This window comes from Eleutherodactylus coqui, unplaced genomic scaffold (genome assembly GCF_035609145.1).
Source record: "Eleutherodactylus coqui strain aEleCoq1 unplaced genomic scaffold, aEleCoq1.hap1 HAP1_SCAFFOLD_28, whole genome shotgun sequence".
Taxonomy (NCBI): Eukaryota; Metazoa; Chordata; class Amphibia; order Anura; family Eleutherodactylidae; genus Eleutherodactylus; species Eleutherodactylus coqui.
In genome coordinates this window covers 983,294-1,001,760 of record NW_027101783.1, presented here as the reverse complement: position 1 = coordinate 1,001,760, position 18,467 = coordinate 983,294, and the positions used below count along the sequence as shown (strand labels likewise).

At 43.7% G+C, this 18,467-nt stretch overlaps 1 protein-coding gene across 2 annotated transcripts in view; it reads left to right on the top strand.

Moving 5' to 3' along the window:
* The window catches only part of LOC136591282 (carboxypeptidase Q-like), a 405,344-nt gene that overhangs the window by 361,644 nt on the left and 25,233 nt on the right, over positions 1-18,467 (top strand). For both annotated transcript variants that reach the window (XM_066588501.1, XM_066588500.1), the window contains exon 7: positions 8,523-8,724. In XM_066588501.1, the coding sequence (XP_066444598.1) occupies positions 8,523-8,724 (202 nt within the window). The remainder of the gene's footprint in view (positions 1-8,522; positions 8,725-18,467) is intronic.

The window sequence follows — 18,467 nt, the reverse complement described above, 5'->3', positions numbered from 1 at the left end:
ACTGATTACCAGTTTATATCAGACCATAATTAATTAACTAGGGACTATTTTTAGGTGAGCTTAAACAAAGCAATTAGCAAATGTATTCTTAAGGCCCATTTAGACACGATTATAGCTCAAAATTCACTCAAAAGCCGTCTTTTGAGCGATAACCATTGCTTCTAAACACCTGCCTTCATGGACTTTTCGTGCACTGTTCGTTTATTGCTCATTTCTAGTTTTCCAGAAATGAGTGATGACTTATTAGCGGCGCAGGCTGATATCTCAGCCGTCAGCACTGATAAGATTTTCTCAGCTGGTATTCTGCTGGGAGTTCTCAGTGGGACGCCAGCTGAAAGCACAGAGAACAATACAGCTGTTTACATATACAAAACAGCTGCATTGTTCTCCTAGCTATCCTGCTCCGTCTGCATTAACTATTTAGCAGCTGATTAGCTACTTAGTTATGCAAAGATGTTTGCTCAAAACTGTCACTCAAACTGACGTTTGAGCGATTTTTGAGCGATCATCTTTCAGTGTAAATAGGCCCTTAGTCATCATCCAGTTGGAGACTGTGTTTACATGGAACAGCTATTGCTTACATCTACCCCATCTAATGACTATTTGGACGATACTTGTCCTGTGTAAAGCCAATCTTACTTTGCCATTCACCGGCTGCCTTATTCTACCTCAAGCAGGAAGTTGCAAGATTGCTCCATGAACTACTAAATTTCTGCGCCAATCTGCACATCTGAAGCGATCTTTAATAAATCACTTCTGCAGAGACCCAAGCGGTATTAGTGTATCTTGATGCCACCAGCAGGATAGGTGGAGACAAGAGACACGCCCTGAACCAACGCCCCCACCAGGATTGGCTGCTCAGGACAATGAGTGGCCATTATCTCCCCTGTTGGCTCCTCTGAAATACCTCTCCGCCGCTCGCCATTGTTCCGTTGCTGGCTTCTGCGCTGTCACTGTCCACTGTGCCATCATTGGAGGCTGGCGAGGAGACAGTGGGGAAGCATGGCGGAGTGAAGGCAGAGCAGTGGCCCCACTGACAGCTGAGGGCATGCAAATGCCACAGCAGGAGCAGCAGAACACAGCACCGGTTAGCGTCAGCAGTGCCAACCAGCACAAGGCCCAGCAGAGGAGTCACTGATCAGCGGCGGGGAGCGTCAGCAGTGGCATCGGCAGAAGCTCCAGCATAGGAGTGACCTCAGCTCCGGCGCGCAGTCTGACAGCAGTGGGACACAGCGGCAAGGGGAGCGTCTGCAGTGGCACCACACTAAGGCCCTGCGGAGGAGTGACTGCCCAGAGCTCCGCCGCCCAGTCAGACAGCGGCGGAAGGGTGAAACTGGCGGCGTGTTCTGCAGAAGGAGGGCAGCACTGCGCCGCAGACAGTAAGCAGGGGGAAACAGCGATGGAGACAGTACACTGCCAGCATCAGCGGTATTATTGAGCAAATCAGGAGCTAGGGGTGTGACATGGGTGTTCCCCCTGTCAAATCCCTAGCTTCTGGTGGCGTCAAGAAACACTAATACCGACCGAAGCCTCTTGCCCCAGAAGAAGCTCATCTGATGCGCAACGATATTTATAACTTGTCTGACATGACAGTGGGAAATTATATTTGTAGTATATGTATTGGGGGTATTAATATGTTTGGTGATTTGCCCCCACACAAGGTCTTCATGAAGAGTGATGGTGTTTGTTTTTTGCTTTTGTTATGTTTTGTGTCTTTTTAGTGTAGACTCTAGGGCATTTTTGCATTTTCTCTGCTACATGTTTTAACGCGCAGTAAAGTGGAAAGTGACTTTTATGTAACGCTTCTGGTAGATCTCTTTGATAGGGAGCTCAGGTTGTAGCGCTCTGACTTGTGCCCTTTACAAATGTTTAATTGTGCTCCATAAACACTTGCCAAGAATGACTTTTTGGCTTTATAACTGCATACTTGAACTATAGTTTCTTTTTATGTTGGTTACGTGGAGGTTTCAGAAGGGTTAGAGACAGAATGGGAAAACACTTGACTGTATCTAGTGTCTAATTACAGATAATGAATAATTGCATTTTTGTTCTGAAGCGGTATTATACAGATATGCAAGATATTTTCACTGGTTTTATATTGTATTAAATAGCGGGAATGATCCTTTATTCACGTGCATCGTTAATGTGTCAAATTTATTGACTTTTTTTCTTCTTCCCAAGCGAGCCTTCTTTGTCTCATGAGCCGTTACCTGCAGTCACCTTCTCTTTTATTATGAAATGTCAACTCCCTAAACTATGGAGAATGCTACTTCTTAATAAACATTACACAGGTCTGAAGAAAATTGTATCAGGAATGGAAATAATTTTTTTAAAGGGGTCCTACCATCAGGTTTTGTTACAGAAGCGGACATTTCCTCTCATAAATTATTATGCGGAGCCTTTTCATCATACTGTATAAGGCTTTACGTTTAGGAGATCTGCTCCTATATATATTTATAAGTCTACGCCACTGGTCCCTAACTACAAACTCCAGCACTATACATTTACATCAAATGGCACTAAGGGGTTAATCTATATATAAAATCTCCCAAACATTATGTGAAAGGGGTCTCCATTTTGGTCTAGACACAAAATTCTTCCAGGGACCAAAGGGAAAGTTATGTTACCTAGTGCCACAGTCTTCCCAATCTTCCTGTCCCTAGCAGCACTCTTCATACGTGCAAGATGGCCATGGCAATTCTTCGACTACCCAATGCCAACTGAGCTCTGCCGCTGCATTGTCATCTAAGACATTACCTGCCTCTGCTCAGTCAAGAAGCGGCATTCACTTTCTGCTTTCTGACCAGAAGGGCCCGTTCACACTGGCGTATTTTCTGTCCATATTCACTCCTTATTTTTACGGATTAGATATGAATAGTGATGAGCGAGCATTGCCCTGAGCGAGTACCTGCCAGCTCGAGTCACCAAAGCCCTAGCCAGGCTAGATATTTGATGTGTTTTATCTCAAGCACACCTGATGAAACTAATGAAGCCCTTGATTAGTTGCATCAGGTGTGCTTGAGACAACATCTAATTAGCAAATGTATGTTCTTATGAGGGATTCTGTTCAGGGGGTTGAATAATGACGAGACTGCACTAGCCATTAAAAGCGTCATTTTGTGTTGAATTTGAAGAACCCGCTTATTATATTAGTTGTGTCAAGCTATTTTAATTCTCTTTGACCGTTTTGCTTTGTTTGTTGAAACTGCAGAAAGTTTGTAAAGTTGGCAAATAAACCTAATTTGCCTTGGGGGTCGAATAATTGATTACAATTATCCCTACCAATTGCTAGAATGAAGAACATCTCTACCCCCCCCCCCCACACACCCCACACCCCTCCATTCTCACAAGAAGTTGCATAAACGGCTGGGAGCCCTTGTCATTCTAGTCATTTAGTATATTTTACTGTACTCTTCAAGGGCATACACTGCTGAGGAGGAAGATGCAGCCCACCTCCTGTCCTACAGTATGTCCGCAGCAGGCATGAACCTCCCTACCTCTGTCTGACCTCACCAGCATTGCATGACTAGGTTACACACAGTCCATGCATTCACTTTACTATTACACTATGTTTCGGGTTCATTTACTGTTAAATATCTTGACTATGTTTCTATTGAATTACCTTAGGTATGGGAGCTGTACATTTTATTAGGGATGTGAATGTAATATGTGGGTGGTTCAATATTAAAAGCACATGCTGTTGAGTTATAAATACGAAAATTACAGGCTACAGCTGCCATACACATTCTCTGGAAGAAATACAATGTATATTGGGTAAGCCGGAAAAATAGCCAGAATCCGGCTCATGAGCTTGTGCTGCAAAATGTTCATTTCATTCAAAAAATCCCTTAAAAACATCAAGACATTTGCATGGACATAACATGAAGGCCATCGTGTTTCCAACACACCTAAACGTTCTTCGTTATGGCTGACCAAATACCATCCTAATAATAAAATACCTACATGAAAACCATTGGTCCATCAGAAAACTATATACTGAGTATTTTATCAAAATCCATTTAATATTCACAAGCTGATCACTGTATTGTGATACGATATTCAGCTTATGGTCAAACAACTTATTCCTTCCTTGACTCGAACTGTGATGTAATAATTGTCTCCTGGACTTGGACCTTATTCTCCTTTCCTCTCTACAGAGTAACCAAGAGGGATAGCCTCTCTAGCTCAAATGGGACGAAACCACTGCAAGTTTTCTCTCAAAGTCTACCTCCTCACTACAATTTCTTTGGGCACAAATTAACTACCCCCATAGGAATTGAATATATAGCGTGTTTGGGGTGATTACTTAAAGAGGTTTTCCAGTGAAATATCATCAGGATAGGTCATCAATAGTTGATCAGCTGGGGTCCGTCACTCAGGACCCCGACCAATCAGCTAAGCGGGCGCATGCTGTAAGCGTCACAGCAACACAGAATGGAAACTGCTGCACTGACCTCTGTGTAGTGGCCCGCGCTTGTAACTGCAGGCACAGCTCTCATTGAAATCAATGGGAGCCATGCCTGCAGTTACAAATGCTAGCCACTACATGGGAGGTCGTCGCGGAGGCTTCCCTTTCCAAATACACAGAAGTCTCCACACCAACCTCCGTATAGTGGCCGGCACTTGTGACTGCAGGGACGGCTCCCATTGATTTCAATGAGAGCCGTGCCTGCAGTTACAAGTGGCAGCCACTACATGGAGGTCGACACTGAGGCTTCTGCTCCGTCCTCGGTGTATTTGTGGTGCTGACAGCATGCGCCTGTACAGCTGATCGGTTGGGCTCCTGAGACTATGAACTACTCATGACCTATCCTGAGGATCTATCCCCTTTAAAGCTCTTAGAATAGTGTTTGTTTCTTAAGAGTCAAGGAACTTATATAAAAAGTCTACATGCCCCTATTAAAATGCCATGTTAAAAATCTGCCAAAGATGAATCATTGCAGATTTATTTCCACCTTCAATGTGACCCGTTATCTGACCAATTCCATTTTTAGGGTGGAAAAAAAAAAAAGAAGTAAAAAATAATCCTCAGACTGCGTTGTCTAAATTAGCGTTGTATAAATGTTGGATGCGATTAGTAAATCTGCATCACTGTTTTCGTACAAGTTGCATGATCCGGTTCAGATATGCTGTCATATCCTCCAGTGAAGAATGTTCTGCGTGGATATACGGAGATGTGATTTAAAGATCTGGCTCCAAATTACAGACTAACGTGACATATAGAGGGTTTTATTCTTGAAGTAAGGATAGGTTAGAGGAGCAATCGCGGCGACAAATAGGTGGATGAGACTGCCAGGGAAAACGAGAAAGTAATGATAGGGGATGCTTACTTCCTTGTCATTAGCCGACTCTGGATGGTGAAGCGCTTCTGACACCTCTATTTTTCAGACTTCTAAGTACAAGCTGAACTTTAAGCAGCAACTTCATTGGTCAGCAGTGTGCAAGGATGAGAGAGGCAGAACAAACAGTTTAGGATTTTTTGGGGGCCCAGTTTTTCCTTTTTTTTTACTACCTTTTCCAAATACACTTAGAATAACTGAAAGTGATCTCTAAATGTTAAAGGCTTTGTATACTTTTGCTCTCTTTTATTCTACTTTCTTTTCGTCTGTGCGTCTTTGGAAATGAAGACTTTTTGTAATTGGTTTCCATTCAAAATGTCTGATTGTTTGATGTCTATACTTGTATTGTTTTTCAAAGCACTGCAGACTGGAGGACTGAAATCTTAGCACAACCCCTTCAGTGAGAGTAAACTTGACAGGTTGTTCCTCAGCCTCTCCCTTAGGTGACTCCCCTTTCATGAGCAAGCATGCTGTGAGGGGGGCACATTACACACTGAGGGATTTCAGAGAAACGACCCCTCAGGGGTTTTCTACAGTGACAGCAACAAGGCAGCACATTGTCTGTAAGGGGAGCACATTAAACACTGAGGAATTTTTTGACAGATGACAGCTCAAGGGTTTTCTGTAGTGACGGGACAAAGACAGCACATTGTGTGTCATTTGTAGGTTCACGTGAGTCTTCAACACAGGGAAGTGCAGTCTATGGAAATCTTATATGTTATAGTTTATTGCATTCACTCCAAATCATAAGCAGTAAATGAGGATGATACGCCTGTGATACATCTGGAGCAAGAAAACTATCAGGGCCCTCTCACACGAGCATTGCATATTTGCTGCATGCCGACAATCCCCATACACTATCTTGGCATGTATGCGCGTAACAGGCTCGAAGATGGTGCATGTTACGTCCTTTTCTTATGCGCTGTGTGAGGCTCACAGTTGAAAGTAATATGAAGTTTATGTAGGAGATTTTCCCACACGGACGGCTTCCACAGCTTCCATTGAAGTCAATGGATTTTTCTCCATGCAGGAGAGAGTTGTAGGACAGTGTTATGAGATGTGGGGAGATGCTGATCATCTCACCAGCCCTCATGCCCTAGCATCCTGCACCTTGTAGCTCTCCATCCATCTATCCACCCCTCCTCACTTGCCCATAGTACAATTAGGCTCTGTTTTTAGTGGACCTCATCTCCCACCACCTTTTCATTTGATCTAGAGATGGCATTGTATACAACTATATAGTATTTATCTGTTGCACCACCAATATATCTCATCTGATCAGTGCTAGGAATGCCCCCACACCAGAAACGTGAATGTAAAATATAAGGCAAGTATGAGGCTTTCTTAATGCATCAAAAAGAAAACTCCATGCAAACCCCCACCCCCTTTCCACCAGACAAAAAAAACCAAAACAGATAAGTGCACAATTTTTTTTCCTGCAGGGACTTTGTAAGATATGTGTTGATTTTTCATTCACAAAGGTTTCCAGAGCTTTTAACTATATCAACTAAACCAGTGACTCGCAGTTAAAGAGATTTTTTGGTATTTTGTGATAATTGTAATTAAGGAGTATTTCATATTCTGCTAATAAAGGCTGCTCTTTGGATAAGAAGCCGTGGAACAATTAACTCTGAAGCCTGTGATTGGCTGAGCAGTCACATGCACAAAGTACAGCCATCGCTTCCCTTGCTGGATGGAGACTCGCTCAATCAGATGAATATGTCATTTTTCATTATTTTACACTATTTTAATCCCATAAAAAATTTGTTTTGAACTTCCGGAAAACTTATTTAAAGGGCATGTCCAATGAAAAATATAATTTTGAGAGCTACTTAGGCATGCTGTTAAACATGAAAGAGGCTTACCTCACTGGGTCCCTGCCACCCCTATACCAATGGTGCTGATCCCTTGCTGCCCTCGACTTCCTGCTCTAGCAATATTGTTCCGACACAGGGACATCCGACCGCTGCAGCCAGCCATTATCAGGAGCTACATGACCGCTGTGTGATCAGTGAATGACGGCGGCAGCTGCATGCATTTTATCTAAATAGTGGTTTTCAAGAGTGGACAGCTGCCATGTGCCTCCACGGATGCTCTCCTGCCCACTCTGACATAGAGACACAATTGCGCACTGGGGGATAGAATTGCCAAGACGACTACAACATGCAGCCAGTATCATGCATGGTTCCTATTAAATAGAATAGCAGCCCTGACGGACTGCTGGCAGTTACAATACACAGGGAGGGATTCACAGGCTGAACCATGATCAATTTCTTTAGCAGTTTTTGAAGTATCGTTATTCAAATCGATTAACCCCTTCAGTACTTGTGTGCGTATATCTAACTTCGAAAGGCAGGTAAGCCTTTGTTTTTCTTCGTGTTTGACATGAAGTTGCTTATATGGTCATATTATATTATGTTACGGCATGCCGCAGCGCCGCTCTTTTAGCTCACCTGCTGCTGCGGTTGGTCACTGTTTACATTCCTGCAGCAGAAGCCATATCCCCCCAGTGCATAGTCACTTCTACCTGTAGGGCCCATGCGTGTACCTTTCGTCCTGCCTAAAGGGCCAGTGTGCACTTTGCTAAATTGTCCCCAGCCTATCCCCAGTCAGCCCTAGCTATATTAGGCATCCTCCCTGAGCCTAAACAAGGGAGCAATTTGTTTCCCCCGTTGATAACCCCTGATCAGTGTTTGGTGGCTGTCCTGGTTTTCCTGACCCATGCTTATTTCTGACTAATCTGACTTCTCTATCCCTGACCATGGCGACATTTATCGGACTCCTCTCTCTGCCAGCCCTGACCTGAACTGTTTATCGTATTGCACCTGTTTTGCCAGCCGTTGCCTCCTGCCTGTCTTCCATACTGAATTATATGCTGCTCTCACCTTGGTAAGCCCCTGGTTACGTCCCTGTTCACTCCCTCAGGTACCACGCCTTAACGTAGCATCAGCTGCCACATGACTGAGACTACTTCTGGACATAATGGCTTGGGGAACTTGCAGCAAAGACCAGATCCCAATTGGTGGGGTGAAAACTGGGGTACCCCAAGTGCTGCCTCCAGATTTAGCCAAAAGCCAAATCAGTGTGGGGCAAAGTAGATTCACATCCATTCAATGACAAATTACTGTATTTTATAATATATTACTGTATTTTATATGATGTTGTACATTTCTTTGTTAACAGAAAGACATTGCCAACATGGACCTCGTCATGGAGGCAGACTCCGGTACCTTTATGCCACTGGGTATGCAGTTTTCCGGCAAGCCACAAGCCAGGGCCATAATGGAAGAGGTCATGCAACTTCTGGAGCCCATCAACATAACCCAACTTTATGACTATGCTGATGGAACGGACATAAGTTTTTGGATGGAAGCCGGCGTCCCAGGTGAGCAGAAGTCTCCATCATCTTGCTTCTGATAGCACAATAGTATTTGATAGCAGTTACTACATGCCCGCTACCTAGTTACACATAAGGCCACGGGTTAAGATCTGACTTCACTTCTGAGATGGAAATTATCATCGTGTTTCTCCTGTAAATCTGCCAGGAAAATTAAAGGTAAGACGCACAAAGTCTCAGAAATGAGCGAGTCAATTAAGTTGCAATTCCTGAGCATTAGTGAAAACAAGTGACACATCTCCGCAACCATGCAAGAAATATATATTTGCGTTTTTAGCCTCAAATCTATAATTTTATGTTCATAATCAGCCATTTGCATTAGTTTAATGTAGCAGAAAATAACTGCTTTGTATACCACTGTCTAAGAAGTCTTCTTGCCCACAGAGACTATTTTCTGCCAAGTTTTATGAGGTATAATTAAAGATTATTTCAAAGAATGATAGGGTCAGTGCATTTCGCTATGTAGTAAAGTAGAATAGCGCATGACTGGCAGATGGGAACACAAAGTGCAGTCTTGCAATAAATGTGTTGTCACATTTGCACCTCATCTCATCGCGAAGAGTCGGCGTTATAGAGCTGCTTGATTGACGGCACAAAACACACTGCATCGTCCTAATAGAACAATAAGGCAGCGGTAGAACACTTCACATTCTGATAGACTAAAGCGTGAATTGAAAAAGCGTCTCATGTCCAGGGAAGAACACCTCCAGGAGGTAACACTTCCTTACCTAAGACACGTCTACCATATGTCTTATTTCCTTTCTTACATGTCTTTTAATTTTCTTCAAGTTTCATATTGCATGACAGCCCATAGAATCCCTGCAGCGCCATCCAACATGGCCATAGGCACTCTATGAGCCACCGGATGGTGCTTGTTACAATAGCATATGACAAAATGATTCTCCCCTGGAAGCAGCGCTTTAAGGGGACAATACTTGTGTAATATGGCATTAGATATAACATAGCACATATCAAATTGGATACCTTCAGAGGTAGGCAAGATCTTATAGAAGTCTATGAATGCCCTTTCGGGGCAGTTATACTCTTTTCTGTATTAGCACTTATACAGACTTTGTCATGGTTGGACATTTTTTTCAATGCTCCTCTATGATTTAGGAGTTAAGGTAAAAGAATTTCTTGCAAGTTTTGTTCATGTTCACCTCTTATGTTAATCTTACGGGGTGCCCGTCACTTACATTATTGCACCTGCACACAAGTTTTTTTTACCCAAAAGCAGCAAGACAGTGATCTTGTAGCGATGAAAGCAAGTACATTTTATATTAAGAAGTCATATGATCCCCATAAAAACAATGGACGGTTTGCAACACACCTTATAGAAGTCTATGGAATTTTCAGAAAGAACTCGGCACTGTTTCCTCAACTTTTTTCTAACTCCCAAGATCTTCAATGAAGCATAGCCACCTCTCCAAGGTAGTCCATGCGGAGTACTGCCTTCGTGTATCGGGGGAACTGAGTCTTTGGACTCCCCTTTTCGAAGTAGGTGATAGTCCTGTGGATATGTGCACATTATTGAAATAACCCTTTACTTTCTACTATTCACGAGTCTAGCCTTTTTCATGTTTAAAGGGGTTTTCCAGACAAATACTACTGATGACCCATCTTTAGGATAGGTCATCAATATTTAATCGCTGGGAACCTGCTGTTTGGGATCCCCAGCGATCAGCTGATTGTCTGGCCCGCTGTCATTGCAGCAGAGCTGGATGCCAGGAGTGGGTTCGGAGTAGGAAGCGTCATAGGGTCACTACCATTGAAATCAATGGGAGTTGATGGCTCCTATTACACTTTCGCGTCTGACCTTGGTGTTGAAGAAGGAAGTGCCGGATGTGTGATAGGAGGCTGCAGCTCCGATTTCTTCCACCTCCGATGATGTCCTGTTTCGCTGCACTGACAGCAGGCCAGACTATCAGGTGATCACCGGGAATCCCAAAAAACAGGGAACCCAAGGATAGGTCATCAGTAATTATATGGACAGCACCATTGCCTTACTTCAAAGGGTTCTTGGGTTTAAATCCAACCAAGGGCCACATCTGCATGGAGTTTATATGGGTTCCCTCTGGGTACAAGGTTGTCTCCCACTCTCGTAAAACATAGTAACAAGTTAATTGGCTTCCAAGGAATTGGACCCTGTATATGTCTGAGACAAATGCAATTAGTTTGCAAACCCCAATCTAGACAGGTACTGATTGGAATAGTGATATCTTACTAACAAGCTGTGTAAATTGGCTGATATGGGCGATAACCAGTATTTGTTGATATTCTTTGTTTTCTTGTTAAAAACAAAAAATGATCCTCAGAATTGTGTTTGGCAGAATATTGTTCTGCATAAAATTCTATTTAATGGAAATCAGATGGGACAAAGTATTCTAATTGTTTCAAAAAGTCTTTGGATCAAGGGAACAGCATCTTTGCATCTGTGATTAACATTAAAACTATAGCTCCCTTTGTTGTTTTAGTGTTTACTAAGGAGGCTTAGCCATATGTAAGCGCTGTCCCAGCAGTAATTAAAATAATCCCATCTGAAATAATGAAATATGACAGGGTTGTCACTGCAATTTTTTGGTCCGTTTTTGAAAGGCTTATGAGAAAACCATAAAACATCTGCAGCAGATACACAATTTTTTTTAAAGTGCATTTCTGAGAATCACTATCTTCCGAAGGGCAGTACATACGGCATCTCGCACAGCCAACAAGATCCCTACCATGTACTGATAAAGAAGCAACAACTATAGGTGAGTTTGGCTGGTCACTGGTTTAACTTGCTAAGGCTCTGTTCACATCTGTGCTTAGTTCAGAGCCTCCAGTGTAGATCTGGGAAGGATAACAGGAACCAAACAGACCCCATTATAGTCAATGTGATCTGTTTGGTGCCGTTCCGTTCAACCATAAAACTGTATTGTTCTGCTAGGGGATTCAGTTTTCCTGCTCTCATAATGGAGCAGAATGGAATCCCTAATACAAATGTGAACATAGCCATAGCTGACTCATGCTTCAAGGCTCTTTTGAAGGTTGTACGTTGATTTACAGGGTAGAACATATGGAGATAGTTTGGCGGAGATCAGGAGGATAGAGACCAGAGAATGCTACTGTTACAGATGGCTGTATGACCATGTCGGGGAATGGTGGAGGAGAGCAGAGCAGAGAAAGCTACTATTGCTGCGGGCTGTAATTAATTCCAGGTGAATTTTCTGCTCTTCTCAGCAGTTAGAGAGAACAGAAGCAGCATCTACTTAGAGAGAAGATGAAATAGATGGAGAGATAGCTGTGTAGTATTGAGGGGCCATGCTTATGTTACATAGCCTCTGAAAGAGGAGATGGGAGGGGGAGCTCCTGCATGAGAATGTCCAGCTGATCAGTGCTGGGAACATTCCACAACCTGAAACTTGAATGTATGAGATACTGCAAACCAGGTATGAGGCTTTCTAAATGCATAAGAAGGAAAACTCAATGCAAAACATTGATAAATGCATCATTTTTTTCTGCAGGGACTTGGTAAGATGCATGTGTGTATTGATTTTTCATGCACAAAGGTTTTCATAGTCTTTAGGAGTCTATTGGGACTATAATCACATTTTCCATTATTGAAAAAGGATAAATAATGAAGAAATGACTGAACGGTTTTCAAAAACTTAAAAGGGTAGTCCCACCAAAACAACTTATCACCTACCCACAGACCCAGAGAGATGATGGAGTGGTAGTGTGAACTTGGTGAGGTGATCAAGACCTGAGAAGGTCGAAACGTGTCCTCAGGACGTCTGTATTCTCCTTGTTATGATGGGCACATACTGAATAAAGAGAGAAGAAAGTTTTTATCTCTATGCATCCAAGCTCCTATCATTTAAATGCACTTGTGAACTTGTAACAGCTGCTTCATCTACACAGGAACACTCCTGTTCTTCTGACTGATGGGGGCCCCAGCAGTCAGATCACCACCAATCAGACAAGTTGTTTTGGTGGGACAACCCTTTTAAGGGGTCAGATAGTAGAGCACCTCAAGAGCATATAGGTTTGACAATGTGGAAATACTTTTGATAGGATTTCCTGGTTGAATTTTGAAAATTCCTGTGTTCTGCTAATGACTTTGGAGCTCTTTCCTAATTTTAGACATGAATGCTATAAAGCAAGTAATTAATACATTTTTTCTATGATGGGAACATTTTTATTCATAAAATATTTCCTGACAACTTTATAACTTGGGAAGATCAGGGGCACTGTACAATACATCAAGCCGAGTGGTCTCACAAAATTAAAAATTTCACCACCATGTCTTGATGGGATTTTCCATCTCTAAGGCTGGTTTCACAGGGCAAGAAATTGCGTGATTTTCACGCAATGTGAAAATGCAGAATTATGAAGCTACTGAATTTCAATGTATTCTTTTACATTTGGGATGTTTTCACTCATGCGATGTTGCGAGAAAAAAAAATGGCAGCATGTTCTATCTTTTTATGATATCATCCATTGTTTTCAATGGGGCGGGCGGTAGCAGCCCCGATCTCATTGAAAGCAATTGGAGAACTCTGCAATCCTCTGCCATGGCTGTGACAGCTGCGGTGGGGGAAATCCCTTCAGCAGCGGCTGGGGAAATCCCTTCAGCGGCAGCTCGCGAAATCCCTTCAGCGGCAGCTGGGGAAATCGCTTCAGCGGCAGCTGGGGAAATCCCTTGAGCCGCGGCTGGGGAAATCTCTTGAGCCGCGGCTGGGGAAATCTCCTGAGCCGCGGCTGGAGGAATCTCTTGAGCCGCGGCTGGAGGAATCTCTTGAGCCGCGGCTGGAGGAATCTCTTGAGCCGCGGCTGGAGGAATCTCTTGAGCCGCGGCTGGAGGAATCTCTTGAGCCGCGGCTGGAGAAATCTCTTGAGCCGCGGCTGGAGGAATCTCTTGAGCCGCCGCTGGAGGAATCTCTTGAGCCGCGGCTGGAGGAATCTCTTGAGCCGCGGCTGGAGGAATCTCTTGAGCCGCGGCTGGAGGAATCTCTTGAGCCGCCGCTGGAGGAATCTCTTGAGCCGCCGCTGGAGGAATCTCTTGAGCCGCCGCTGGAGGAATCTCTTGAGCCGCGGCTGGAGGAATCTCTTGAGCCGCGGCTGGAGGAATCTCTTGAGCCGCGGCTGGAGGAATCTCTTGAGCCGCGGCTGGAGGAATCTCTTGAGCCGCGGCTGGAGGAATCTCTTGAGCCGCCGCTGGAGGAATCTCTTGAGCCTCCGCTGGAGGAATCTCTTGAGCCGCCGCTGGAGGAATCTCTTGAGCCGCCGCTGGAGGAATCTCTTGAGCCGCCGCTGGAGGAATCTCTTGAGCCGCCGCTGGAGGAATCTCTTGAGCCGCCGCTGGAGGAATCTCTTGAGCCGCCGCTGGAGGTATCTCTTGAGCCGCCGCTGGAGGAATCTCTTGAGCCGCCGCTGGAGGAATCTCCTGAGCCGCGGCTGGAGGATTCTCCGGAGCCGCGGCTGGAGGATTCTCCGGAGCCGCGGCTGGAGGATTCTCCGGAGCCGCGGCTGGAGGATTCTCCGGAGCCGCGGCTGGAGGATTCTCCGGAGCCGCGGCTGGAGCAATCACTTGAGCCGCCGCTGGAGCAATCTCTGGAGCCGCCGCTGGAGCAATCTCTCGAGCCGCGGCTGGAGCAATCTCTCGAGCCGCGGCTGGAGCAATCTCTCGAGCCGCGGCTGGAGCAATCTCTCGAGCCGCGGCTGGAGCAATCTCTCGAGCCGCGGCTGGAGCAATCTCTCGAGCCGCGGCTGGAGCAATCTCTCGAGCCGCGGCTGGAGCAATCTCTCGAGCCGCGGCTGGAGCAATCTCTCGAGCCGCGGCTGGAGCAATCTCTCGAGCCGCGGCTGGAGCAATCTCTCGAGCCGCGGCTGGAGGAATCTCTCGAGCCGCGGCTGGAGGAATCTCTCGAGCCGCGGCTGGAGGAATCTCTCGAGCCGCGGCTGGAGGAATCTCTCGAGCCGCGGCTGGAGGAATCTCTCGAGCCGCGGCTGGAGGAATCTCTCGAGCCGCGGCTGGAGGAATCCCTTCATCCCTGTGGGGAGGAAGTGATACCCCACGGGGATGAAGGGATTTACCGTAGTGATGTGAGGCTGTTTTCACATTAAAACGCTTCGAATCCATGGGGCTTTTACATGGTGGAAAGTGCGATATTGGGCTGTGAATTCAGCAGTGGATCAGCAGCTGATTTCAGCCTTTCAGCTACAGCTAGTATTAAACAGGAGGAAGTAAAAATACTTAACAAAGTGCAATTCCTTGCCGCCACCAAGAGCGCCACTCACTGCCTGCACCTGGAACTGCTACTGCAGGGAGTGGTGTTTTGTTAAGTATATCTCCTTTCTACTAGCTGTAGCTGAAATTAGTTGCAGATCTGCAGCTGAATCCGAGTCAAAATCCACAGCAATGGTGCAGTTTTTGATGCGGAAATGCTGCAGATTTTTCTGCAGCATCTCTGCTTCATGTGAACGCACCCTAAAGCAGCAACTTGCCTTTGTTGTGTTGGCTGTTGTTGAAAATAATCTTTTTTAAATTTAACGATAAATTGATCAGCTCAGGACCGGCTTCAGATCAGCAGCCAGAAGAGTCTTTGGCTAGCGATACCGTTTCTCAGCAGCTATATGAATGTTTGACCATATAGTATATATTATTATTATTCCTGCGCTGCGGAATAAGTTGGCGCTATACAAATAGAGATTATTATTATTATTATTATATGGATAGGCTCGGTGAGCTCTAGCTCATACTGCCTCTGTCTCATGACCAGGTTGATATCCGTATGTCCCAACTAATATGGAAGAGCCTGTCTTCAATGAAAGAATGGCACCAGAAGAGTAAATGATGGTGAAAGCTGTAATTTTGCTTTACTAATAAGCTTTATATATAGCGCTAACATATTACGCAGCACATTAGTACTAATAACAAGATGTGACATTTGCTGTAGAACGCAGAGTCATGGGTGACTTCATGTGTAGGGGTCGTATCCAAGTTCTGTTTTATCATTCAGATATCATTCATCTCGTTCTTGTGTGTATTTGAGTTTCTATTTAATAACGGTTTGGATTATTTTCCCAGAGAATAAATAAAATCTCCTCTAAGCTTTAGGTTTTATATTAATCTCTCCTGGGCCGATGTATAAAAATAGCAGGGGATTCCTGCCAAAAGGTCAGATGGGTTCATATGCAAAATTACATGCCCCTCCAAATTTTTTTCCCAGAAACACATGTATCAGATTTTTTTAGGATTGAATGTATATACAGATCTTCTACGTCAGGCCTTAAATGTATTCTGCCCTTATTTCATATTTTACCATTGTGTCCTTGGTATGTCACATTGAAAATGCTAATCAGCAATCAGATTGAGTCTTTCGCTGTGATATTACAGCTTTTGCATAAAGACTACAGAGATATCACTGCACAGGCATAATAAACACAGGGATAATATACACAGTGATGTCACAACACAGAGATAATATACGCAGTGATGTCACAACACATCGAAAATATACACAGTGATGTTACAACAAATAGATAATATACACAGTGATGTCACAACAAATAGAAAATATACACAGTGATGTCACAACACAGAAAATATACACAGTGATGTCACAACACAGAAAATATACACAGTGATGTCACAACAAAGAGATAATATACACAGAGATGTCACAGCACAGAGATAATATACACAGTGATGTCACAGCACAGAGATAATATACACAGTGATGTCACATTAAAGGGGTTCTGCATGCAAACTTCTCCACCCAATTGAACGTCTGGTTTGGAGAGACACCACTGCATGGGCTGTTTGTCAAAGCAACTGTCTGACACCCAGCTAGTACCATTAACTAGAAAAGGATACCTGCTGGTTGTTGGGCAGTTACCTCGGTAAATGTTCCACCCTGCATGCTGTGGAATATCTCCATGGCTAATGTCCGATTCACAGTAGAGTATGTCCACAAAACTCTGTGATAAAGTTAAGGTATAATGCACATAATGCAATATACTATAGTGGTAATATACACGGTGTCTCAAAAGTGTGGAAACACCCATTCAGAATCCAATTTTGCATACAAGCTAAGGGGAAAGGCGGAATCCTAATGCTTTATCGGTATTGACGTTCGGTCATCCCGATTTTGGTTTATCAGCAACAGAACCTGTTTCTTGGAGTTTAGAAAAAAGTTTGGCCACTGCACTGTGAGTAATGGGAGATCTGGTTGGGTGGCATTGACATGCCAAGATGACAGGTGTGCTTCGTTCAACTGACATAAAGACGATCTCAACACATTCTGCTTAAGATAACGCCACCATTCACATTGCCTGTAATGAAGAAAAATCACTGTGGTAATATGGGAATAAACAAAGTTATGTTAGAATGAAGCAACACCTTGTAGCGGCACAAAATCGCGATATTGCTGTGAGAAAACACTGATATCACACAGACCAACAATGCGATATCGCTGCCATTTTCTCGTGGCGATATCGCAGCGATATCGCATTGAGCATGTGAAAGCTTTGCACAATGAGATTTAAGACCCAGCTAAGAAAATAATACTATTCATTTGAATATACAAAAATGATGCCCTATGCAAATGAGGTGAAATCTGTCATATTTGTAGGATTGAAAGGCTTTAATTACATTGTTGTAGAAGTTTCTAGAACTCCTTATTCTCTTAACCCTCTCAATACATGGGAGCCATGGCATATTCGTTAGCACTTCTTATAAGCAGCAGTATTATTCTACGTTTAAATGTTTAATATGGTAATATGTCAAAAGAAAGAATAGCAAAACTTAATTAAAGTTTTTTGTTTTTTTTTCCGTTAGTTTATTTTTCTCTAATTAAAGCTATTTCTAGAGAATGATCTTACATTTAATTCTGACAGTTTTATAATTAGAAAAATATGAGTGGCCTGGTAATGATGGAGTTGTAGTTAAAACCGTATTTTTTTTTCAGTCCAATAATATTATGTTTCTCGTGGTAACAGAAGAGAATACATTAAATTGAGCATTACTAAGATAATTATGTTAGCTCTCACATGATACAAAGGAAGTGCACTGAGTTTGATCGTTAAGCTGTTACTTACTTAAAAGGTTTTCCGGTTTTATACAATTAAAGCTTAACACATACTTGTAGTTTCAGATGACTCTTCGGAATACGCTGTCTTGTTGTGTGTGTACATGAGGATGAACACTACTGCTGACCATTATATAACCTGTATCTTAGATAAGAGAAAGAGGTGAACAGCGCCTTGTACTATGGTGACATCAGCTCAGTTTCTGTTATAATATGAACAAGAAAAAAAGGGGAACTCACCTGGTGCTGGGCGGGAATTCCTCGTAAGAGGGCTACCCGCCAGCACCTCTTGTCACGGTTTGCTGTGTATGAATAATAGCCACACTTTTCGTCCCATCCTGATCCAAATAGTTCGGAGAGCCGTCCAGGACAGTACGCCCACTGGTCCTCAGAGGGAATGCATACATAAAGATAAAAATACAGAAAAGAAGAAAACATTCTACGCGCTCGGTGGATCGGGATAAAGATCTGGCCTCTTTCATTTAATAGTTAAACATTCCATATTTTATTCTCAAGTACGGCGTGCAACGTGTTTCAGCACAATGATGCGTCTTTCTCAAGCATCGTGCTTGAGAAAGGCACATCATTGCGCTGAAACCCGTTGCACACCGTACTTGAAAATAAAATATGGGATGTATGGGATGTATAACTTGCATCCTG